Source organism: Hemitrygon akajei, unplaced genomic scaffold (assembly GCF_048418815.1).
Source record: "Hemitrygon akajei unplaced genomic scaffold, sHemAka1.3 Scf000168, whole genome shotgun sequence".
Classification (NCBI taxonomy): domain Eukaryota; kingdom Metazoa; phylum Chordata; class Chondrichthyes; order Myliobatiformes; family Dasyatidae; genus Hemitrygon; species Hemitrygon akajei.
The window spans coordinates 23670-50413 of NW_027332054.1; the positions used below are offsets into that span (position 1 = coordinate 23670).

General features: G+C 44.5%; 1 protein-coding gene across 1 annotated transcript in view; it reads right to left on the bottom strand.

Annotated features, from left to right (window-relative positions):
* The window catches only part of LOC140724168 (NACHT, LRR and PYD domains-containing protein 3-like), a 56927-nt gene that overhangs the window by 8963 nt on the left and 21220 nt on the right, over positions 1 to 26744 (bottom strand). The window contains exons 3-9 of the mRNA XM_073038653.1: positions 11828 to 12121; positions 10648 to 10707; positions 8870 to 8929; positions 5498 to 5590; positions 4397 to 4563; positions 3308 to 3479; positions 3158 to 3208 (exon numbers count right to left, since the gene is read on the bottom strand). Of these exons, the coding sequence (XP_072894754.1) occupies positions 3158 to 3208; positions 3308 to 3479; positions 4397 to 4563; positions 5498 to 5558 (451 nt within the window). The 5' untranslated portion in view covers positions 5559 to 5590; positions 8870 to 8929; positions 10648 to 10707; positions 11828 to 12121. The remainder of the gene's footprint in view (positions 1 to 3157; positions 3209 to 3307; positions 3480 to 4396; positions 4564 to 5497; positions 5591 to 8869; positions 8930 to 10647; positions 10708 to 11827; positions 12122 to 26744) is intronic.

Sequence of the window (26744 nt, forward strand, 5' to 3'; positions counted from 1 at the left end):
CACCTTTCAAATTTACTCCTCAGGGTTTTTTTCTGCAGTCCTTTCGAAGCATTTTGGCTCGGAACGTCGACTCTACTTTCTCCATTGATGCTACCTGGCCTGCTGAGTTCCTCCAGCATTTTGTGCGTGTTAGCTTATAAATTCCATTTCTATTGGCTTCCCCTTTTTTATGCTTTATTTAATGTCTTTTGTTAGATTTTAAAAGCTTCCCAATCAACCAACTTCCCAGGTACTTCTGTTTACTCTCAGGGGTGTGTGGGGTCTCACAGTGTGTTAGGACCCTGTCAGGGGTGTGTGGGGTCTCACAGTGTGTCAGTACCCTGTCAGGGCTGTGTGGTGTCTCACAGTGTGTCAGGACCCTGTCAGGGGTGTGTGGGGTCTCACAGTGTGTCGGGATCCTGTCAGGGGTGTGTGGGGTCTCACAGTGTGTCAGGACCCTGTCAGGGGTGTGTGGGGTCTCACAGTGTGTCAGGACCCTGTCAGGGGTGTGTGGGGTCTCTCAGTGTGTCAGGACCCTGTCAGGGGTGTGTGGGATCTCACAGTGTGTCAGGACCTTGTCAGGGGTGTGTGGGGTCTCACAGTGTGTCAGGATGCTGCCGGGAAGTGTATGGGGTCTTCAATGAACGTATTCAGGTTAGATAGGGAGTGTAGGAAAATATTGATTGTGGAAATATTTAAGTTAGAGAACGTGACAGTGGTAGAAATAATGTTCTTCAATAATCAGGGAGAGAATCTGTTTTGTATTCAGAAATTGTTGTGGGAATTTCACTGCTGTGTCGGTTCCCTTGGCAAACAGCACAAAGAAAAGTGAAGAACGAGTTTGCAGGCAAATTGTACAGAATTACCAAATCCTTAGTGCAAAGAAACGGAGGGGTATTATTGTCTGAATGTGGGCTATAAAAGCATTAACAGAGGTGACAGAAATATGAGCAGTTCAAAAACTTCCTCTGGTACCATGTGAAAATTAACATCTTTGGAATTTGTTCTTGGAAACGAGAAAGGCCGAATGAGGTTTGTAGCTGAGATTCGTTATGCTTCTGTTCAAGAGCAGCGATTAGTCATGGGCAACTGTAAGATTAAGGAACACACACAAAATGCTGATGGAACGCAGCAGGCCAGGCAGCTTCTATAGAGAGAAGCGCTGTCGACGTTTCGGGCTTGAATTTCCAGCATCTGCAGATTTCCTCGTGTTTGCCGACTGTAAGTTTAATAATTTTTATGATATCAGTCTTTCCTTCGCTCTCTCTTCTGTTAAATGTAGAGTTGAATAATCAAACTCAGTCTGCGATGATGAAGCCTTACAATCGCTTGAGTCCATGCGCTGCCAGGGGCTCCATTTTCACAGACACAATGTGCTTACAGATGTAGTGAGCTTCCTATCCAGATGATCACAAATTAATTAATTACAATATTATTTATAGACATTTTCAATCCTTTCCACCTGTCTTGCTGCAATCCCACAAAACTCGGTTTCCCTGACCTGATTCCCATCTCTCACCCTTCCACAGTGTCCATCACACAACACCGGCAGACAGGAATTTCAGCTTCTGTGGACTGAGCTGAGGATTTTGTCCCGAATCTCACACTCACTAGTCAAGTCAAGTCAAGTAAAGTCAAGTAACTTTAATTGTCATTTCGACCATAACTGCTGGTACAATGCATAGTAAAAGTGAGACAATGTTTTTCAGGACCATGGTTTACATGACACAGTACAAAAAACTAGACTGAACTACTTAATAAAAAAAAAAACAGAGAAAGCTATTATAGACCAGAGACCTACATTGGACTGCATAAAGTGCACAAAAACAGTACCGGCATTACAATAAATAATAAACAGGACAATAGGGCAAGGTGTCAGTCCAGGCTTTGGGTATTGAGGAGTCTGATAGCTTGGGGGTAGAAACTGTTACATAGTCTGGTCGTGAGAGCCCGAATGCTTCGGAGCCTTTTCCCAGAAGGCAGGAGGGAGAAGAGATTGTATGAGGGGTGCATGGGGTCCTTCATAATGGTTTCCTTTGCGGATGCAGCATGTAGTGTAAATGACCGTGTTGGCGGGAGGAGAGACCCCGCTGATCTTCCCAGCTGACCTCACTATCCGCTGCAGGATCTTGCGATCCGAGATGGTGCAATTTCCGAACCAGGCAGTGATGCAGCTGCTCAGGATGCTCTCAATACAGCCCCTGTAGAAGGTGATGATGGGGGATTGGAGATGGACTTTCCTCAGCCTTCGCAAAAAGTAGAGATGCTGCTGGGCTTTCTTTGCTATGGAGCTGGTGTTGAGGGACCAGGTGAGATTCTCCATCAGGTGAACACCAAGAAATTTGGTGCTCTTTACGATCTCTGCCGAGGATCCGTTGATGTTCAGCGGGGAGTGATTGCTCCGTGCCCTCCTGACGTCAACTAATGCTGTCGCCTGATGGAATTCCCAGGATTATTGAGTGGGAAATTAAACTGGATAACTGTAGCAGTGTTTGCACTAAGGGAGTGCAGATATGAACAGAATGTGGTTCATATGCTGCATTGGGGTTGAACAGACTAGTTGGAGTGTTACCTGCTTTTCTCATTAAATAGTTGCTGTCATTGTTGTTCTGTGACGAGAACTTCAATGGACTCCTGGTTCTAAAAATGATGACCTGTATATTCTGAGGAAATTTAGAAAAGTGATCTTGGATGAGTGCTATGCCGGGGGTTGGGTGGTTGTAGGAAAATAATTTCACCTTTCGCTCCTCAGATCGCTCTCTTCTCCATTCTGATCCCTGGTGGAGGGATCTGTAGTTGCATGACCCGTGAAAGAGTGATCCCTTTCAGCAAACTACCCAACTCTCTGCGTTTTATTTTATTTTCTAATTATGATTTATAATTTAAATTTTTCTTATTTTTACTTCGATTTATACTTCAGGGAGTGCGAAACGCAGAAACAAATATCACTGTGATGATTGTATGCTCTAGTATCAATTGTTTGGTGGGAATTGTACTGTCTTGTATTGTTCCTCATGCTGTCCTGTAAAAACTCTTCCTCTAGCAAACATTTTTCCATGTGTCTCACTGTGCGCTGTGTCACGGTGGAACATTTACCTGATCAAATCCCCATGGCTCAACAACGACATGACCCTACATAATATCAACCTTCGGTGGAAACAGCGGTTTCTTCACTTACCTTTCAGCTCACTGGGAATCTCCGGTACGGGTCGATGGATCGGAACACAACCTGTTCAGATTTAAAATAATGTGACACGTTTCAGTTCCTCAAATTTTAGGTATCATCTGTTTGAATCCAAAATTAAATTAATCTCTGATGCTATCTCACCATGTTCCTGTATTTCTTTCAGTATTTTGTCAAACTTTGGGACTCCAATCCTCATTTTCACAAAGGTTTCCCACATCACCCTCCGGGCGCGGGAGCCTTTCTCCATCACCAGGCTCAGGAGGAGTTTAGAACTGTCCGCCCGCTCTCCCTTATCAGCGATATCAGAGATTTTCTGTGAAGAGTAACAGTGAACATATTGGGGACTGACAGATTCACACAGAGAATGAGAAGTAAATGATGTGCTCTGTAACGGGATCACACTGAGCAGTCACCCGGACGGGTGCTGATCCTGTCTGGACATGAACTGTACATTCTGAGTGCAGAGCACACAGAGGGACATTCACCGTGAACCTGGTCCACCAGTCAATGAGATCCTGGCTGGTCTGTGACCGCTTCAATGACGTGGCTCCAAATCCATAAATAATTCCTCACTGGATTTGATGGTGTAAAACAGAAATCAGAAAATAACGATCACAGATGAAGAAATAAGTCAGGAGGGTTTTTATAACAGAGTGAGCAGTCTCGGAGAAGTTGCAGAAAAGATGATTCATCTCCTCAGTCCGCCAGTGTCCAACATGACAGAGGATTACCGGCTGACACCTGATGCCTTTCCTTTGCCTTTTCCAGTGGAGGTTTATTCCGTGATTACACATTACAACACGGCAGTATTCCCAGATCCACACTGTTTGCAATTACAGATTGTAACGGAATCATCTCCATCCAGAACAGAACACACTCGAGCTCCTGTGGCATTCACTGATGATGGCCCTGGTTCTCACTGACATCCTGCCATCACACCACATGGTCTTCCCAAACCGAAACCTCCTGCTATATTTCCATTTAATGCTGTAAGCCCACAGAACTGTTAGTTCTTCAACTCACTCGGAACATTGAGCAGCCACCCACCAGTATGCAGGATCTTTTCATTCCTTTCTATCACTGGTTCAGATTCATATTTTTCAGATTGCAATGACAGTATTTATTTCCCAGTTGTTCAATTATCTATTTTATTATCCGATGAGTCAGAGTTCCGACACCCATCGGTCCTGTGATGTGTGAAAATTCAACCCCATTCTCCCTCCCACTCACCCGATGTTCCTCTCCGCAGAACTGATTCTCGGCCGTTAACGCCAGGCTCACTCCGTGCACCCCTCCTTCCATCGCCTGCTCCAGCCTGTCCCGGTAGAAGTCCGTCAACTGCAGCAGCTGGAAATCGTCCCAGCTCGCCAGGAGCTCGGTGATCACTGAGCTCGGACCTGTGAAGGAAAATGGGGGAAATTAAAGAAATGAGCAACGGTCCATTGGACTGCAACTTTCTCTCAGAAAACTAAAGATGGTGCATGAGGTCATGGAGCATAATCCGAGATGTATATGGCGAGGGTGGCAGGGGGCCGGGGGTGGTCGGGAAAGAGACAGGCATGGGATTCCGGATGGGAGAACATGGATGCGGCCTGGGGAGATGGGTCACCGATCCGGGAGGGTAGGGAAGGGAGTATAGGTTCATCTGTTGTAGGTTATTCTTTGTTTCCCAGGAGTATAGCTCTTTGTCTGGAAAGCAATCTGTTTATTCTTAAGAATATAGTAACCCATCAGCATCACTCTCCTGGTACTGCTCATCACCACCACTTTGCTCTGGGTTACTGTCTGCCTGCCTGGTCAACCCCTTCCTCGGAAAATCTCTGGAATATCTTTCAAAATGCTGGAGGTACTCAGCATGTCAGGCAGCATCTATGGAGGAGAATAAACAATCAACGTTTTGAGACAAGGACCTTCATCGGACTGGAAATGAGGGGACAGAAATTCTAGATATTGCTACATTACTTTCTCTTCCTTGTGGTCCTGATCCAAAACGTCAAATGTTTATTCCTCTCCATGGATGCTGCCTGACCTGCTGAGTTCTGCCAATATTTTGTGTGTCTTTGTGTTGCCCAAAACTTTCAGCATCTGCAGAATGTCTTGTCTTCTGGAGTAACTCGCTATTTTAATGTGCATCACAATGTGTTAGAGGGGCAGGAGCAGACCGTAACTGTACTCCTTCCACGTGTGACTGTGTTTCCCCCAGAGATGTTAACACTCTCTCTCATCTCTCTGCTCAGTTTTCACAGATATTTTGTTAATTGCCGATATTGAATTAAACCCAGACGCAGAATCAGCAGAGTATTTATAAATAAAAATAATTTACCAACATACCCGTGTCCTTTCCCGATGTTACTGTCACTGGAGCTCCTCCACTGGTTCTACCTTGAGCCATTTTGAGGACAGGTGTGATCAGTTCTTGCTGCTCTGTAACAAAATAAATAACAGGAGGGTCAAACATTCATTGGTAACATTAGTTGGCAAAAAATCATTAAAATAAATAAAACATAATACCGGAATTATTCAACAAGACAGTCAGTATGTTAATATCTCTGCTGGGAGACAATGTATCAGAGCTGAGACTGTGTGTAGGAGCCATGTATATGTTCTCTATCAGCATTGTATCCTGCGTTGCTTAATCATGACGATTTTATGGTAACTGGTAGCATCAGTTGGGGTTCAGTAAACGTGAAGGGAATTAGTTACATATTTGTGCTTTGTTCCGTGTGGTACACAACTGGGGACTGACGGATGTCTTGTCTTATGCGCTGAACTGACATTTGGCTCACTTCAGTTTCATCGCTTCATGATTGTCTGTTTGCTAATTGCTAATAAAGGATCGAATACATATCACCGACATTTGTAACAATTATCATTGGAGCTGAGGGAACGCCACGCAAGTATAACAAATCATTGGGGGTCACCAGAAATGGCAACTTGATTTTGTTAGAATTCACGTTACATTCTCAACAGATGTTTCTCAATATTCTGAGGTACTTGAGTATATCAACATTAAGAAAGAGGATGTGCTGGAGCTTTTGAAAGAGATTAAGTTAGATATGTCTCCAGGGCTGTAGGAGATATATCCCAGGCTACCATGGGAAGTGAGGGAGGAGATTACTGAGCCGCTGACGATGATCTTTGCATCATCAATATGGTTGGGAGAAGTACTAGAAAATTGGAGGGTTGCAAATCTTGTTCCCTTGTGCAAGAAATGGACTAGAGATAACCCAGTAAATTATAGAGCAGTAAATCTTACTTCAGTGATGGGAAAGTTGGGAAAGAAGATTCTGAGAGGCAGGATTTATGAGCATTTGGAAACACTTAATCTGATTAGCGTTAGTCAACATCGCTTTGTCAAGGGCAGGTCATGCCTTACGGAGCTGCTCGAAATATTTGAGGATGCAACAAATCACATTGATGAAGGTAGAGTTGTGGATGTGGTGTATATGGATTTCAGTAAGACATTTGATAAGGTTCCCCAGGCAAGGCTCATTCAGAAACTTATGAGGCATGGGATTCAATAGACGTTGCTTTGTGGATCCAGAATTGGCTTGCTAACAGAAGGCAAAAGATAGTTGTAGATGGTTTGAGTTCTGCATTCAGGACGGTGACCAGTGGTATCAAATTTGAAGACAGAATATAATATTAATGGTAAGACTCTTGGCAGTGTGGAGGATCAGTGGGATCTTGGGATTTGTGTCCATAAGACACTCAAAGCTGCTGCGCAGGTTGACAGTGTTTTTATGAGTATGGTGTGTTAGCCTTCATCAACTGTGGGATTGAGTTCAAGACCTGTGAGACATAGAAACACTGAAACACAGAAACACAGAAAGCCTACAGCACAATACAGGTCCTTCGGCCGAGAATGCTGTGCCATACATATATTTATTTTAAGAGTTACCTAGTGTTACGCATAGTCCTCTATTTTTCTAAGCTTCATATTCCTATACAGGAGACTCTTAAAAGACCCTAGCATATCCGCCTCTAACACCGTCGCTAGCAGCCTATTTCACGCACTTATCACTTCGCGTAAATAAACTTACCCCTGATATCTCCACTGTACCTACATCCAAGAACCTTGGAACTGTGCCCTCTCATGTTAGCCATTTCAGCGCTGGGAAAAAAGCCTCCGACTATCCACACGATTTTAAAGCTACATAAGACCTTAGAACTCACTTGGAGGACTGTGTTCAGTTTTGGTCATCTCACCACATGAAGGATGTGGATACCATGTTAACAATGCAGAGGGGATTTACAAGGATGTTACCTGGATTGGAGAGCATGCTGTATGAGAATATAGTGAGTGAACTTGACCTTTTCACCTTGGAGTGACGGAGGATGAGATGTGACCTGATAGAGGTGTATGACATCATGAGAGGCATTGATATTGTGAATAGACAGAGGCTTTTTCCAAGTGCTGAAATGGTTAACACAAGGGGCCATATTTCAAGGTGCTTGGAATTAGGTACAGAGGGATGTCATGCAGATACTGGTGCGTGCATGGAGTGCATTGCCAGCAAGATGGCAGAGGCGGACACAAGAGGGTCCTTTCAGAAACTGTTATACACGTATATGGAGCTTAGAGAAATAGAGGGTTATGATGTTGGGCAATACTGGACATCTTCTAGAGAAGGTTACATGGTCGGTACAACATTGTGGGCCGAAGGACCTGTAATGTGCTGTAGATTTCTATGTTCTCTCTTTTCATGTTTGATTGTTTCACAACGTTCAATCACATTTGATTTCACGTGTCTTTTCTGACAATAATCAACAAAAAATAGATGTTGCCTGGATTAGGGAGCATGCCTTATGAGAAAAGATTGAGTGAACTTGGTCTTTTCTCCTCGGAGCTACGGAGGATGAGAGGTGACATGATAAAGGTGTAAAGATGATTAAAGGCATTGATCGTGTGGATAGTCAGAGGTTTTTTTCCCAGGGCTGAAGGGGCTGCCACAAGAGGACACAGGTTTAAGGTGCTGGGGAGTGGGTACAGAGGCTTGTTAAATGTCAAAAGTGGGCCACTTCATCTGGCAGCTCATTCCACACTCCCACCACTCTCTGCCCCCCCCCCAATGTTTCCTTTAAACTTTTCCCCTTCAGCCTTAACCCATGTCCTCTGTTTTTTTTTCTCCCCTGGCCTCAGTGGAAAAAGCCTGCATTCACTCTATCTATAATCTTCATAATTTTATACACCTCTATCAAATCACCCGTCATTCTCCTACACTCCAGGGAATAAAGTCCTAACCTATTCAACCTTTCTCTGTAACTCTGTTTATCAAATCCCGGCAACATCCCTGTAAACATTGTCTGCACTCTTTCAACCTTATTAAAATCCTTCCTGTAATTAGGTGACCAAAACTGCACACAATACTCCCGAGTGTGGACGGACCGGCTTCCTGTAACTGCAAGCAGTATCCCGGGGATAGTTTCAAGATGCGGGAAGCTCGCACCTCCCGAGCCTTTGCTGATGATTCAGAGCTGGGTTGAAAGTTGCGGCGTTTCCGATAACACCTCCAACTAACCCAGCTAACCCTGGGCCCTGCACAGGAAGTTGATGTATTCAATTAGCTGAAGGGAATTATTAGTTGTTTCAAAAGCGATTGTCTACAGTTCAATTGTTGAACAACCGAATAAATTCTCAGTCTCATTTAAGTGGCCGACTGCCTTTGTGATGTTTATATTTCAGTAAAAAGAGCTTCTTACCTCGTACAGCGGCTCCAGGTTCTGTTACCACCCTGTCCCAGTGAGGCTGCGTTACGGGTTCTGTAAGTAATGAACACACCCTGGTTAATGTTCACTCAGCTCCTGGTGATAATCATTAACTAAACTCAGAGCTTTATCAGCGGGTCTCTCCGCGTCCTGTTCCTTAGCACAGGGTACGTTCTGTCTCCAAACAAACATCACCATGGAGATGAAATGTGATCTCAGTGATTTTGAGAGTGGAATGTTTGCCGGTGCCAGAGGGTGCAGTTTGAATATCGCAGGAACTGCTGAACTCCTGGGATTGTCCCGTTCAACAGTCTCAGTTTGCGGAGAATGGCGCGGAAAGAGATCAGTGAGCGGCAGTTCTGAGAGCGAAAACGCCTTGTTAGTGAGAGAGATCGAATGAGAAAAGCGAGATTGGTTCAATCTGCCGGGAAGACGACAGTAACTCAAATAACCACGCTGCAAATGCATTGTGCAGAGAGGCGTCATTGGATGTGTAACATGTCAAACATTGAAATGGACGGGCTACAGACGTCGAAAACCACGGACATACAATCAGTGACCGCAGTATTAGGTACGGGACGTGCACAGTACAATGCCCATTGATATGTGTTTTTGTCAGCCAGAAATTGCTGATGGGAGATTTAATTACATCGGCATCCCGCATTGGCTGTGACCAAAGCAGATCTGACTGAGATCTCAGCTCATCAATCCTGCCTCTCACCTGTAACATCTCACTCATTTGTGTATCAAGGGCCACCACACTGCAGGATTACAATATTAACTGAAAAACTCTCCTTCTCCTGAATATTGAGGACGGTCATTCCCATGACACACTAGACCCACAGAGAGAGAGAGAGAAAACATCTCAACTGTCTTCAACTGGCGGTGCCTGGTTTCAGATCCACACACAACAGGAACTATTTTGTCCACGTCCCTGTCAAACTCCGCGGCATACTTTATGTCTCATCGAAGTTCCCACTCATTTTACCAAATTTCCGCGGATGCAATCAAGTACATTGTTATTAAAAAACTGTAATATATACAAGCAGGTCACCCCTGTTTTATGTAACACCACAAGTCAAGATGACAACAGATTCCTCATAGAAAAACTCACAGGGGCAGATATCTGTCTGGTAAACCTTCTTTTAATCTCCCACCTACCCACTCTTATCAGACATAAGGGAAACAACACTGCAGACGGTGATCCACAACAGGTCTCACCAACCGACTATATAATGGAACCATCAACTCCTTACACCGCCTTCCCCCACGACTACCCCCCGCCCCGGCTGTAATCTCCAATGTGGGTGGTTCCATGCTTTTGACCACCAACCGAAGTGCCGTCTAGGATGGACAGATAGTGTCGATCCCGCCAGTGAGGAAATAAGCAAAGCGAATCCTCAGTTCCCTCAGTCAGGGATCAGTAAATCCCCGAATGTGGATGGATTGGCTTCCTGCCGTTGCAAGCAGTAGCCCAGGGACAGTTCCGAGATGCGGGAAGCTCGCACATCCCGAGTCTTTGCTGATGATTCGGAGCTGGGTTGAAAGTGCGGCGTTTCCGATAACACCTCCAACTGCCCCGGTTTCGCGTGGAACATGCACAGGAAGCCGATGCATTCAATCAGATGAAGGGAATTATTAATTCATTTAAAAGCGATTTGCTACAGTTCTAATATCGATCAACACAATACGTTATCAATCTCATTCAACTGTTCATAAAGGTGGCTAAGTATCTTTATGATGTTTATATTTCAGTATGTACTGCTTCTTACCTTGTACCGCGGCTCCAGGTTCTGTTACCACCCTGTCCCAGTGGGGATGTGTTACGGGTTCTGTAAGTAATGAACACACCCTGGTTAATGTTCAGTCAGCTCCTGGTGATAATCATTAACTAAACCCACAGCGTTACCAGCAGGTCTCTCCGCGTCCTGTTCCTTAGCACAGGGTACGTTCTGTCTCCAAACAAACATCACCATGGAGATGAAATGTGATCTTACTGATTTTCAGAGTGGAATGTTTGTTGGTGCCAGACGGTGCAGTTTTATAGACAATAGACAATAGGTTCAGGAGTAGGCCATTCGGCCCTTCGAGCCAGCACCACCATTCAATGTGATCGTGGCCGATCATCCAGAGTCAGGACCCTGTTCCTGCCTTCTCCCCATATCCCTTGACTCTGCTGTCTTTAAGAACTCTATCTAACTCTTTCTTGAAAGCATCCAGAGAACTGGCCTCCACTGCCTTCTGAAGCAGAGCATTCCACAGATCTACAACTCTCTGGGTGAAAAAGTTTTTCCTCAACTCTGTTCTAAATGGCCTACCCCTCATTCTTAAATTGTGACCTCTGGCTCTGGACTTCCCCAACATCGGGAACATGTTTCCTGTCTCAAGCATGTCCAATCCCTTAATAATCTTATATGGTTCAATCAGATCCCCTCTCATCTTTCTAAATTCCCGTGTTCCAGTGAAAACACTGTCATTCAAGCGCTAAGAAAGTTTAACTCTTTGTGGTACAGTGAAGAGCGATAGAACCAATGACGCGATGTAAAATACATTAGCTGGGGTCTCGAAGGTCGACTGTTCTTTTCTCCATAGACGCTGCCCGGCCTGCAGAGTTCCTCCAGCATTTTGTGTGTGTTGCTCGGGTTTCCAGCATCTGCTGACTTCTCTTGTTACAGAGAGATCGGTGACGGGTCACTGCCCCGTGGGATATTTCACATGTCACCACCGGGGTGAAAGATGCTTTCTGCTCACACTCAGTAGAAATCACCCAGGAGAGTATTTCTGGTTGACGGCAAAGACATTGTTTCTCTTAAACCATTTGGACAGTAACTGACTCGTTAACATGAACATGTCAGGACTCCGTTCTCCCACTAAATTCACTCCCGATCTCGACCAAAGCCGAGTCTTGCTCTAAACGCTCAATAGTTGTGCAGAGTCATAGACAACACTTACCTCTGATGATGTAACCGGACGGCGTTCATTGTGGTCCCGGGAAATCACAGTCTGACTTCCCGGGTGATCGACAATGGTCCTGCACCGGTGTGCTCACCCTGTACGGAGAGTTGAGTCTGAGCTGCTGCTCCCGAGGCCACTCGGCTGTGATGTGTCCGTCGCTCATTACAGATGGACAGTGCCGGTTGAGCCGGGGTGGAGCGGGACTGCCGCAGTCCGGGTCACACTAACTCTCACCGGCTCAGGACGGGTCTGACAGCGGGAGGAGGCGGGAGTGGGATCAATGTAGCAACCCTAAAGAGGTAAACAAACAGGCTGCGTTAACCTTTCTGTCCGGATTTCCGTGTGGATTTCTCCTTTTCTTTCATCGCAACCAGTGGGGCGGAGTTTCTCTGTTTAACTCAGCCAGTCCCAGGCTGCGAATTTGATCCAGTCCGGGTTCTGGGAGGGTCTGAGCTCCGCCCTCTGTGTAATAGAGACTGCCTGACATGGATAGAGTTTCAGCTCAAACGTCCCTCGCCTGTTCAGGTACAGGTTGCCGCATTTCTGCTGAAATTAAATCAAACACGTTCGACTATATATTTCCACTAACTGGAAAAAATACTGGTAAAAATTATTGCATTTCCACCCGGACAACTATTGTCACAAGAACCCTCCTCGCCCACGGATTCATTCCACACCCCGCCGGAAATACTTGTTGAATTATTTCTCTTAAAAGTCATCTATTCCAAATGGCCAGAAGTTTTACCGAGGGAGTGAGTGACGCATTCACTGAGAATTGTCACATACGTTAAAATGGCCGACAGGGAGGGAAGGACGCACTGATTGACATGAGCCTGGGGGTGGGGGGGTGAGTTGTTTGCCGATTAAAAATGGTAGCCTCACTCCCTTCTATCCCCTGACCTAACCATTACTATCCTCATCCCTCTACCCCATCTATACCCCTCATGATTTTGTCGACCTCCATCAAATCTCTCCCAAATCTTCTGCATTCCAAGGAACAAAGTCGTAACCTATTCAATCTTCCCTTATAACTCAGGTCCTCCAATCGCAGCAACATCCTTGTAAATTTTCGTTGTACTCTGTCAACCTTATTTACATCTTTCCTGTGGGCAGGTGACGTAAACTGCAAACATGCTCCAAATTAGGCCTCATAACTGTCTTATATCATGCAGTCTCCAGTACTGAATACTTTAATTTATGAAGGTCAATGTGCCAAAGATTTCTTTACTACCTTATCTAGGTGTGCTGCCACTTTCAATGAATTATGGACCTGTATTCCCGGATGCCTTTGTCCTACCGCACCCTTCAGTGCCGAACCCTCCATTGTGTAAGTCCCACCCTGGTTGATCCTACTGAAGCGTAACAGCTCACAAGCCTGCATTAAACTCCATCTGCCTTTATCAGCCAGTTTAACACCCGATGCAGATCCCGCTGCAAGCTCCGATAGTCTTCCTTGCTGTCAAATACACCCCGAACCTTGGTGTCATCCGCAAATTTGCTGATCCGGATAATCCAATTGTCATCGAGATCATTGATATAGATGACAAACAACAACGGATATCAGCACCGATCCCTGTGGAATTCCACAAGTCACAGGTCTCCAGTCAGACAGGCAACCATCTGCTACCAGTATCTGCCTTCCTCCTCTATGCTAATGTCTACTCCCATTTACTAACTCAACTTGAATGCCAAGAGAATGAACTGTATTGGTCAGCACCCTATGCGAGACCTTGTCAAATGCCTTGCTAAAGTCCATGTAGACAATATCTGGAGCCTTGCCTTCATCAACTTTCCTGGTAACATTCATTGTAACCTCTTCGAAAAACCCAATAGATTGTCTAGAACACACAAAGTCACGTTAGATGTCCCTAATCAGTCCTGTTTATTTAAATACTCCTATATCCGGTCCTTCCAATGTCTTCAGACAACTGATGTCAAGTGCACCGGCCTATAATTTCCTGGTTTAATTTTGGAGCCTTTTTTAAACAGTTGATCAAAATTAGCTATCCTCCAATCCTTTGGTAGCTCTCCTGTCTTTGAGCATAATTTAAACATAACGGTTACATCTTTGCAATTTCTGCATCCGCCTACATCGGGGTCCAAGGACTGAACTTCTCAGTCACTGGGGATTTATACACTCAAAGTTGCCCAATTTGCCCAAAGTACTTACTCATCCGTAATTTGTATAACATCCGTGGCCTCACTTCTCCTTTGTCTCACTTATATAGATTATTTACACGAGTGAACACAGAAGCAAAAATCCACTTAAGAACTCCTCTATCTGTTTTGGCTACATGCATACATTGGCATTCTGATAATCCAGACAATCAATTGTGTCCCCTGAAATCTTTTTGTTTTTAAAACATCTGTATGATCCCTCACCTTGTCTGTTAGGGCAACCTTATGCCACCCTATAGCCTTCCTGGTTTCTTTCCTCAATGTTATCTTGCATTTTCTCAACTCCAAAAGTACCTCAATTTTTTCCTACCTGCCTACACCTGTTATGCATCTATTTTTTGTTCTAAACACAAAATACACTGCTGATGCTGTGGTCAAATCAAGACGTACAAAAAAGCTGGATGAACTCAGCAGGTCGGGCATCATCCGTTGAAAGGAGCAGTCAACATTTTGGGTCGAGACCCTTTGTCAGGACTAAAGAAGGAGGGGGCAGGGGCCCTATAAAGAAGGTGGGGGGAGGGTGGAAAACCAATCAGAGGAAAGATCAAAGGGTGGGGGAGGGGAAGCAGGGAGGGGATAGGCAGGAGAGGTGAAGAAGGGATCTAAGGGGAACGCACTATGGGTAGTAGAAGAAGGCAGAGTCATGATAGGTGACAGGCAGCTAGAAGAGGAGACAGAGTGAAGGTGGGGTGGGGAAAGGGATAGAGAGGGAATTACTGGAAGTTGGCGATTTTGATGTTCAAGAATATTTTTCCTCTGATTGGTTTTCCACCCTCCCCCCACCTTCTTTATAGAGCCCCTGCCCCGTCCTTCTTTAGTCCTGACGAAGGGTCTCAACCCGAAACGTTGACTGCTCCTTTCAACAGATGATGCCTGACCTGCTGAGTTCATCCAGCTTTTCTGTACATATTTTTTTCTATACCAGGACCTCAATACCACGGAGCAGAGCTATCGTTCGCCATACTTCCTTTGAACCTGATGGCATTGTGATCACCGAATGCAAACAGTTTCCCTACACAGACTTCTGTTACGTTTGTCCTGTCTCAGTCCCTAATGGGAGATCAAGTATCACACTTGAGTCTTTGGGATGTACTGATTAATGAAACTTTCCTGAAGACATTTGTCAACTACATGAGTACATCTACAGCATGAGGGTTCCAGTCCGTATGTGGACGGTTAAAATCAAATTATAACAAATTATGTTTTTTGCAATATTCTCTGACGTCTACTAATTTGTTCCTCTAAATCCTACAGACTCTTGGGCAGTCTATAAGACAGACCCATTAGCATGTTCAAACAAATTTTATTTCTCCGATCTACCCATAAAGACTCACTGGATGAGTTCTCCCATCTGCCCTTACTGCACACTGCCGTGACATTCTCCCTGAGTGAAACCACCCCTACCCTTTAACCCCCCACGCTCTGTCAACTCTAAAACAACAGAATCCCAGAATACTGAGCTGCCAGTTCTCAATAATGGTGACAATGTCATAATGCCATGTGTTGATCCATGCCTAAGCTCATCTGCCTTTCCTTCAATACAATACATTGTGGGAATTTTTTTTGTGTTTCTATCGATTTACGGAGAGTGAGGAAGTGGTGGGTGCTGTCGTCGCACATATTTACAAGGGATTTCAGCCACCCCAGAACAACAGGAGTTGTATTCTGTGAATGCTTCAGAGGTGGGGTCATTTTTGCTGCAGTTGGAAGTCTCCACATCCCTTAAAAGGCTAACAATTACACTTGTGCCCAAGAAGAGCAGTGTGAGTTGCATTAATGACTATCGTCTATAGCAATAACAGTTACTGTGAGGAAATGCTTTGAGAGGTTTGCGATGGCTAGAATTAGCTCTTCTCTCAGCAAGGACCTGGGCCCACTGTAATTTACCTGTATCCACAATAGGACACAATGCACTCTCATCGGCTCCTCACGCGGCTTTGGATTACCGTGACAATATGAATACTTACATCAGAATGCTGTTTCTCCACCAGAGCTCAGCGTGTAATGCAATTATTCCTACAGTTCTGATCAAAAGGCTCGAACCGCTGGGCCTTTCTACCTCCCTCTGCAACCGGATCCTCAATTTCCTCAACAGAAAACCACAACCTGTGTGGTTTGGATGTAACGCCTGCACATCACCATCCATACTGGTGCACCTCAAGGATATGTGCTTTGCCCACTGCCCTACTCTCTCTGCACCCATGGCTGTGCGGCTTGGCACAGCTCAAATGCCAGTGACAAATTCGCTAATGACACCACTATTGTTGGCAGATTTTAAGATGGCGAGAAGAAGGCAAACAGGAGCGAGATATATCACCTGGATGAGTGGTGTTGCAGCAACAAACTTGCACTCAACATCGGTAAGACCAATGGTCTAATTGTGGACTTCCGAATGGGTAAAATGAGGTCACACACACACCAGTCGTCATTGATCAGTCAGCAGTGGAAAGAGTGAGCAACTTCATGTTCCTGTGTGTCAGCATCTCTGAGGATCTATCCAGGGCCCAGCATATCAATGCAGTTACAAAGAATGCACGGCAGCCATTATACTTCATTAGGAGTTTGATAAGATTTGGGATGTGACCAAAGACTAGCGGATTTCTACAGTTGTACCATAAAAATTGTTCTAACTGTCTGCACATTGCTTCATACTGTAGGGTGGGGGAAGTGATGAAGCTACTGCACAGGATCGAAATACTCTCAGCAAAGTTGTCAATTCAGTCAGCTCCATCATGGGTGGTAGCCTCCGTAGCATCCAGGACATCGTCATGGAGCGATGCCTCAAAACGGTGGCATCGGTCATTAGGAATCTGCTTCACCAAGGGGATGCCCTCTTCTCATTGGTATCACCAGGAAGGTGGTACAGGAGATAGAGGGCACACACTCAACTAGTCAGGAACCGCTTCTTTCCCTCTGCCATCCAATTTCTGAATTGACATGGAAACCATGAACCTACTTCACTGAATTCATTTTTGCAATAATTATTTAACTTTCAGTAACAGATATTTACTGTAATGCAGTTTTTTCTCTACTATTATATATTGCATTGTACTGCTGCCACAAAGCCAACAACATTCACTACATATGCCTGTGATATGACACATCCTCCTGATGACTCTTCGGGGATTAATTCCGATTGAGTCCATCGGGCTGAAGATCCACTTCCCATGTTCTTCTCTGTTCCCCAATAACAAACTGTGCAGCTGGACGGCCAAAGATCACATCCTCATCCCTGGGACTCAATCACAGCCGTCGTGGGGCAGTAATGCCGCTGCTCCACTTGTCAGCGATGGGAAACCATCTTTATCGTTTCACTTTCCAGAGAGCCGGACTCTGGGCATTGCCGGTTTGGGACTGTGTTCACAGGGATACCTGAGGCTTTTTGAAACAGACTTGCTCCACTGCCCTGAGAGGACACTTGCAGTGTGGACGGTCCTGCAGCAGCCCTGGGGTCATAAGGTCCTGGACTCAGACACTGGGCAACAGCAGAGCTCTGCAAAGTCTCCCCCATAACTTTCATGGTTAGTTTCTCCCCAGAGCCGTGAAAGTCTGCTGTGCAAGAATGTTGTTGGTCAGTTATCAAACTGGAACAACGTGACACTTACTGCTCTGGGAGAGAGAACAGTTAATTTACTGAATTAAAAATATATAGTTCACTACAATATAGCAAGACATTTGGCAGAGTCCCCACCTGGGAGATTAGACAAGAAGGTTTGGCATTCAGAATGAGGTGGTAAATTGGTTTGGACATTGGTTTTGTGGGAGAAGCCAGTAAGTGGTGGAAGATGGTTTGACTCTCTGACTGGAGACCAGTGACTCGTGGGGTGCAGTGGGGGTCGGTGCTAGGTTCATTGTTGCTTATCATCTCGGTCAACGTTCTGGATGATTTAATTACTGCAATAGTTATTTTTTGTTCAACAGTAGGTTATTTGCCGTGGACCGTACTTATTAACTTAATTTACAGTAACTCTGTAGTCAGAGCTTTTCTTGTGCACAGACCAGGCAGAAATTGGCCACTCAGCCCATCGTGCCTGTGAAATCACGGTGTTTGCTCCGAAATGCCGCCTGTCGCTTTCTGTAACTGGTCACCCCACCCCCACTGTTTGTTATGTATCGAGACTTTGAACAGAATCAACGTCTTTTTCTTTTAAAGGACGTTGAGGAAATCAGCTCGAAACACCAACAATAAACACAGTCACGAGAAAAACGACTACACTTGCTTTGGAATTGTAACCCCTGATTCAGGAACTGTTTTGAACCTTGACATGAATTGTGGAGAATCTCAACCGTGCAGACAGGATAATGCAAGAACACAAATACCACGACCGCCAGAAGAGACAAAATAGTGCGAATAACTTCTTCTAATACACACAAAATGCCGGAAGAGGTCAGCAGGCCAGGCAGCATCTGGGAAAGGAGTCTTGCCGAAGGGTTTCGGCCCAAAACATCATCTGTTCACTCTTTTCTCCAACATTTCGTGTGTGTTGCTCCGGCATCTGCAAATGTTCTCTTGTTTGCGAGTAACTTCTTGATCACTGATCCAAAACACGGGTAACATGTCGACTGGAAGTAAAGATCAGAAATAAAGAACAGAAGCTGAATTCACCTTAATTCACTAAGAATGTTCAGCCTCCCTGTGGGTATATTTTCAAGTCGTTTCCTTCTAACTTTACACCAGACCATCAGACGAGGGTCATTTAGTAACTATGGGGGAGGGGCCGGTGTTGCTGCTCTGTGAGACTCACAGTGCAATTTTCTGTGTGCAAGCTGCTGCCTGTCTGCAGGGCAAATTCTGACACGCAGACATTCCTTGGAGCAGGGAGCGGCTTCTCTGCTGAAAACGGACAAACTACTTCAACATTTCACGCTCACCTTCAACTGTGAACAAAGCTAATTTAACACTGAATTTAAATATTTCTGTAACAGGAAAAAACATTAAAACACCGATGATATAGAAAAGAAAGTTCACCAGTGTCTGCAATCTGAATGTCTACTTATTACAATTGCTATTAGACTTTGAGAGTTTCCAGTAGTTTATTTTACTTCAAACACCCAATATCTGTAGTTTTAATATATATATATTTGCGACTTAATTAAATGAATCGATCTGTGGCATAGTCCACGAGGATGTTCCGAATGCCAATATCTTACAGTAGCTCTGTATTCTCAATAGTTTTTCCTGTGTATGTGAGTGAGTGTGTGTCAGGGAGGGCGAAGAGGGAGAGAGACTCTTTCACTGCCCTGTGGGGACATTTCGCATATCACTGCAGAAAGGTTTTTCTACAGCGTCTCAGTAGAAACCAACTGGAGAATGTTTGTAGTTGAAGGTAATTGTTTCTTTTAATCCATTTGGTCAATAATTAATTTGTTAATTTGAAGATTTCAGAGTTCCCTTCGCCCACTGACTTCCCTCCCAAGCCCGACAAAAGCCAAACCCCAGTGTAAACGCTCCCTGGTTCTGAAGAATCGGAGACAACACTTACTGTGATGTTGAAACCGGACGGAGTTCAGTAAGGTGCTGGGTGAGCGGTGTGCTCACCATACACAGAGATGTCAGTCTGAGCCGCTACACCCGAGGTTATTCGGTTATATAGTGTCTGTCGCTCATTACAAAACACTCGCTATCCTTCCCGCGCTGTCCTCCCACTTGCCCCCCTCCCCGCTGCGCTCTTCTCCCACTCCCTGTCCACTTTTCCTCCCACCCTCTCCTTCCCCACCTACCCCGAGCTCTCTCTCCCTCCCCTCCCATGCTCAACTCCCCTTCCTCTTTCCCCACACCCTTCCCCGCTCTCTCATGCCTTCATCCCTCTCCATCTCTCCTTTTTCCTGCCCAGCTAATGCCTCTCTATCCCTGTCTAATAATGTAGACTGTCATCTAAACGGGAGAATGTTCAAACATCAGAGGTGCAGAGGGAATCAGGTGTACTCGGGTCTGACTCCTGGAAGGTTAATTTATAGGTTGAGTCTGTGATAAAGAAGGCAAGTGCAATGTTGTCATTTATTTTAAGGGGAATAGAATATAAAAGCAAGGAGAAAATTCTGAGTCTTTATGAGATATTAATCAGGCCATATTTCAAGTGTCATCAACAGTTTTGGGCCCAATATCTCAGAAACCATGTGTTGTCATCGTTGAGTGACCGCAGGAGGTTCATGAGGATGATTCCTGCAATGAAGGGGTTCACATATGAGGAGGATGTGGCAGCTTTGGGCCTGTACTGACTGGAATTAGAAGAATGCTGGGGAATCTCATTGAAACCTACTGACTGTTAGAAGGACTGGCTGGGGCGAATGTGGAGAGGATGCTCCTGTGGTGAAGGTATCCAAATCTGGGGGTTGCAGCCTTAAAATTGAGGGGCGACCGTTTAGAAAAGATTAAAGAAGGATTTGTTTTAGCCAGAGAGTAGTGAATCTATCACAGACTGTAGTGGAGGACAATCCGTGGGTGTATTTAAGGCAAAAGTTGATTGTCTCCTGATCATTCAGAACATCAAAGGATATGGCAAGAAGGCAGATGTATAGGGTTGAGTGGGATCGGGGATCAGCCATGATGGAATGTCGGAGCTGAATTCTGCTCCTGTGTCTCATGGTCCGGTGACTGTCACAAACTGAGTTTTTATGGAATCATGAAAAGAATGTTTTAGAAACAAATATAGACAATGTGAGTCTGAAGGAAAAAATTATAAAATTCCAGAAACTCGCAGCAAGCAGAGCATCATCTGTAATTGGTAATGTTGTGGTTTCGAAATCATCGGTAGTGTTCTTTATATTAGTTTTCACATTCATTGACCCTCCCTGCAACAGAAATAGTCAAACAGACTAATAATGTGAATGTTTTAACACCCGAATGAGAGTTGGATATGGTTTTAGCAGAATGGCCTAAAGTTCTGCTTTAAGAAGAACTGCCTGTAGTTCTGTGGAATATGTGGGGCCAAACAGCTGCTTACATCAGACCCTAAGCTCAGAATCTCACAGAAAAGCATTTTCCCAGTACTCTTTCAAATTTATTTACTTGTCTTCTATAGATAGATGACCAAAACTGCAGTCAATACTCCAAATTCAAACTCACCAATGTCTTTTACAACCTCAAAACAACATCCCATCTCCAGGATTCAGTACATTAATTTACACAGGCAATCTGGAAAAGGCTCTTTTTTATGACCCAATCTACCTGTGACGCTACTTTCAATGAATTATGGACCTGTATGCCCAGATCCCTTTATTCCACCGCACTCTTTAGTGCGCAATTGTTTACTGTGTAAGACCTACATAGTGCAACACTTTGCACTTGTCTACATTAAATTCCATCTGCCATTTTCAGCTCAGAATTTGCAGCTGCGCCAGATCCCACTGTAACCTGCCTCTCTGCCACTACACCCCTGATATTCCTGTCATATGCAAATGTGCTTATCAAGTTAAACACGTTATCATAGATGACAAACAGCAACGGCCCAACTACTGTTTCTGTGGCCCTCCACCGGTCATAAACCCCCAATCAGGGAGACAACCATCTATCATCACTGTCGGCCTTCACCCAAAACACCACTGTCTACTCTAATTTATTTCCTTACATTGAACTTGGAGCAAATGAATTTTCTTTACCAAACCCCCACACGGGATAGTTAAATGCCTTGCAAAAGTTCATGCTGCCAACGTCCACTGCATTGACTTTACTTACTTCCCTTGTAATATTCCCCCTAACCTCATCGAAAAAAATTCTGTCATTGCCAAGCACAGAGGAAGTCATGCTGATCATAACAAATCAGTCCTGTCTTTTCAAATAGTTATATAATGTGGTGCTTTCAATACCATTCACACTACTGGTGTCAGAATCTGCTGAACAGATCCTGACCCGGATCTGGGCCGTACCTTCCAAATAACTGAACCTAACTTGCACTACCTTACTTTCCCTTTTCTATTTTCTAATTATGATTTATAATTTCAATTTTTATTATACTTAATTCAATTTGTACTTTAGGGAGTGCGAAGCACAGAATCAAATATCGCTGTAACGATTGTACGCTCTAGTATTAATTGTTTGGTGACAATAAAGTATTAAGTATGAGGAATCACTGGCCTATAGTTTTCTGGTTTAATTTTTCAGCATTTCTTAAACAGAACAACGTTAGCTATCCTCCAACCCTCTATTACCTCACATGTCAGCAAGTATAATTTAAATATACCTGCCACGACAACTCAGTCACCCCTCGCTCCTCACTGAACATCCAGCTCCGCTCCCTCCTCACGGCCTATCTCACTCGTCCCTCTCTCACAAATCCCCAGTCACTCACCCCTGCTTGCTTGCAGCTGCTCTCGCTCACCCATCCTCCTCGCCCCCTCGTCCACACCTCTCCTTCCTCATCTCCATCCTCCACTCCCGAAACCCCACTCACACTATCACTCCCGCTCTACTCCCTCATCCTCTCTACAAATTACTCACTCCACTCTGTCCATCAGCCTCTCCACCTTTCTCTCCTATTCCACCAACACTCTACTCTTCTCATTATCTCCCTCACTCCCTTTCTCACAGTCCTTCCCTCTCTCACCCTGTATCTCCTACTCCCTCTTACCATTTTCACTCTTCTTTCCCTTCCCACCTCTCTCTCCCCTTTCTACCCATCTTTCAAACCCCTCACTCACCCACTCTCTCACCCTCCGCCCTCCCTGTCCCTTTCTCTCTAATTATATCTCCTCCTGCTGTCTACCCATTCTGTCCCAAGGTCTACCCCCCCATCTACCTACTCCACTGACTCACCCTCATGTTAGCTGCTCCCTGTCCACCTTGTAGACCTTCGCCCTGACCGTTTCCCTTCTCCCTGCTCAACCTCTCTCTCTCCACCTCATTCCACCCCTCACCTTTACCCTTACATCAACAATATTTCAAGGGTTATTGGCAACTTTGACTGAGAAAGATGCATGGTTCATACACTGTGTAATGTCATTATATTAAGGAATGTCACAGTTGGGAATGTCATGGATCCATTTTTTTTAAATGTATTGGGGAAAAAAAGTTTAAAAATAACTGCAGATAATGTGAGTCTGAAGTAAAAATAATTAAATACTGCAAACTCACAGCTGTAATTGGTAACATAGCTGGTTCGAGCCCATCAGCAGTGTCGTTTACGACATGCTACAGGTTCATTGCAAACTATTAACAGCTTAGCATATTTGCATATGCAGAAATAGTTAAATAGAATACTGAAGTGACTTTGTTTACAGGATTGAGAGTGAAATGTCGAACTAGTTTCAGCAGAAATGCCGCTCCCTGTTCTGAGGAATGTGCAGGCAGCTGCTTAAACACAAACCCTGAGCTCCGAGTCTCACAGAAGAGCAACCTGCACAATCCAAATCAATCAATGATATTGCCTCTTCCCCCTTCCTTTCCAGTTCCTCTGAAGGATCTCAGCCCAAAACGCTCCCTTTGTATTCAGTTCCAAACACACTGCCCGGACCTGCTGCGTTACTCCAGCATTTTGTCTTTCCCTGGTTATGAAAGATCCGCAACTGGGAGCGTGTGGGCAGTTTGACATCATATCAAAACATATCCATGCTGTTGAATATTTTTGGGGAATTAAGGTGTGAATCATTCAAGTCTGATATTAATTTTGGATTTTTACTCAATCAAACCTTTGTCTGTGATCAAGCAGTCAGAGTCATAGTTAGAGAGTCATATCAAAACAGAACACAGTACAGGCGCTTTGTCTCAGTCATTTGAACCACTTGTTCCCACCCACCTGCACAGTAGCCATATTCACCCATCCATATTTTCAAAGGCGAAATCATGCTCGCATGTACCACTTCTGTTCAACATTCTCTCAACCCTCTGATTGAAGACTTATCCACTCATGTCCCCATAAAACTTTTCATCTTTCACCCACAATGCATGATCTCTGGTTGTCGTTCCACCCAACTTCAGTGGAAAAGGCCTGCTTGCATTTACCAATCTCTACCCATCTTCATGTTGCACTGCTCTATCAAGTCTCCTCTCAATTTTTAGCATTTCAAGGATTAAAGTCCAAAGCCATTCATCCTTTCCTTATCACCCAGGTCCTCCGGAAACATCCTTGAAATTTTTCCCAGTACTCTTTCAAACTTACTTCCATCTTTCCTGTGGGTAGGTGACCAAAACTACACACAATACTCCAAATTCGGACTCACCAATGTCTTATACAACTTCAAAATAACATCCCATCTCCTGCAGTCAATAATTTAATTGATGAAGGTCACTATGCCAAAAGCATTTATTAACCACCCTATCTACCTGTGGTGCTGCTTTCAATGAATTATGGACCTCTATTCCCAGATCCTTTTGTTCCACCGCAACGTTAGTGCTCTACTGTTTACTGTGTAAGACCTACCATAGCACAACACTTCGCACTTGCCTGCATTAAATTCCATCTGCCATTTTCAGCTCAGTATTTCCAGCTGTTCCAGATCCCTGTAACCTATGATAGATAATTTGCCTCTCTGTCAACTACACACCTAACCTTGGTGTCACATGTAAATGTGCTTATCAAGTTAAAAACATTACCATCCCAATCATTGATATAGATGACAAACAGCAACGGACCCAACGATTAATGGAGACAATCATCTACCATCACAGACCACCTTCTAATGGAGACAATCATCTACCATCACAGTCCACCTTCTAATGGAGACAATCATCTACCATCACAGTCCACCTTCTCCCAAAATGCGATTGTCTACTCAAATTTACTTCCTTACGTTGAACGTGATCCAAATGAATTTTCTTGACCAACCTCCCACGCAGGATTGTTAAATGCTTGCAAAAGACCATGTAAAAAACATTCGCTTCATTGTCTTTATCTACTTTCCTGGTAACATTCCCCATAACCTCATCAAAAAAAAAATTGTGTGTGTTGCCAAGAGCAAACAAAGCCATGCTGACTGTTCCAAGTCAGTCTTGTCTTTTCAAATACTTATATATGCAGTGCTTCTAATACTGATGTCAGAAGCACTGGTCTATAGTTTGCTCGTTTATTTTTTTAAGCCTTTCTTCAACAGCAGGCCTATATAACCCATGTCAATATGGGGAGCGGGATTTTACACCATATTCCAGGTACAATCTCAACAAAACGCAAGTAATTGTTAAAATCATTTCACTCTTACACCCAATAACTCTTACAATAAATACAATGTACCTTTCACCTCCCTCTCTACCCACTGCACTTAAACTCTCCATTTTAACACACCCAGGATTTCAGTTTCTGCTACAGAACTGGGTGATCTCACATTTCCCACACTGGGCTCCAGTGACCTGTTGTTCCCACTCACTCTTTTTGCCTCCATTACCCCAAAACCTCTCAACAAGAGACACAGAACATAGAACAGTACAGCACAGTGCTCAGTCTATTCAATTAATGAAATGGCCATCTAAACTAATCCCATCTGCCAGAACAATGTCCATATCCTTCCATTTTCCTCACATTCATGTGCTGATCTAAATATCTCTTAAAAGTCCCAATGTATCTGCCACTACCATCACCCCAGGCAGCACAGACTGGATGGAGGTTGAAGAAGATTGTTGATATACATCATCGAGATGATGGGATACAGACTCGACAGAGATTGAACAAGATGGTTGATATATATCATTGAGATGATGGGATACAGGCTGGACAGAGGTTGAACAAGATGTTGATATATATCATTGAGGTGGTGGGATATAGACTGGACAGAGGTTGAACAAGATGGTTGATATATATCATTGAGGTGGTGGGATACAGGCTGGACAGAGGTTGAACAAGATGTTGATATATATCGTTCAGGTGGTGGGATACAGGCTGGACAGCGGTTGAACAAGATGGGTGAGGAATGAGCAGATGGAATCAGCTGAGAGAAGGGATCAAGGACGATCACTGATGGTCCTCAGGAGGAGGGGTTGGTCAACAGCCCACCCCCTACATTTCTAATGAGCAGCACTGTTTATTGCTCTTGTGTTAAAATGCTTTTGTGGGATTATGATGGGATGTTCCGGTTCATTTATTGTTACCTTTTAGCTTGGATTATACAGTTACTTGCTTGAGTATTTCTGGGTCACACTTACTGTAACCAGGGTGTGTGATGGTCGCCTGCACTGTCTGTATAGACTGGTTGGGTTCACTCTCCGGGTCGAGCTGGCCGGTCTATTTTGTGTTTATCACGATAAAACTGTTATTAAGTTTAATGAGCTGCCTCATCTGTCATTATGGACCAAATGCTCACCACAATACTACTGTATAAATGATCTGAAAATAACAAAGCTAGAACAAACCATGAGAACTTTGGAATATACGCTTTGCCCATCAGCAAATTTTATCAATGCACCATAAAAAGTTTCCCATCTGGATACCCCACACATTGGTATGGCGACTGCTTTGCCCATGGCTGCAAGGAAGTGCAGAGTTACGGATACAGATCAGCTCATCACAGAAACCAGTCTCCCCTACGTGAACCCCTTCTGGACTTCCCGCTCCCTCGGTAAAATCAAAGACCCCCACAACCTGGGCATTCCCTTTACTCACCCACCTCCATTAGGGAGAAGGTACATATCACCAGGCTTAAAAGCGGCTTATCTGAAGTGAAAAAAGTTTTTGAGAAGTTCCAGGAAGCGAGGCGAAGTCGACAGTTTGGGACGTTAACGGGACTCATTGGCCAATATTAGATTTCTCCAACAAATCCACGTCAGCACAAAACGGTCACTTGGACTCCGCCGGCCAAAAATCACTGCATTCCG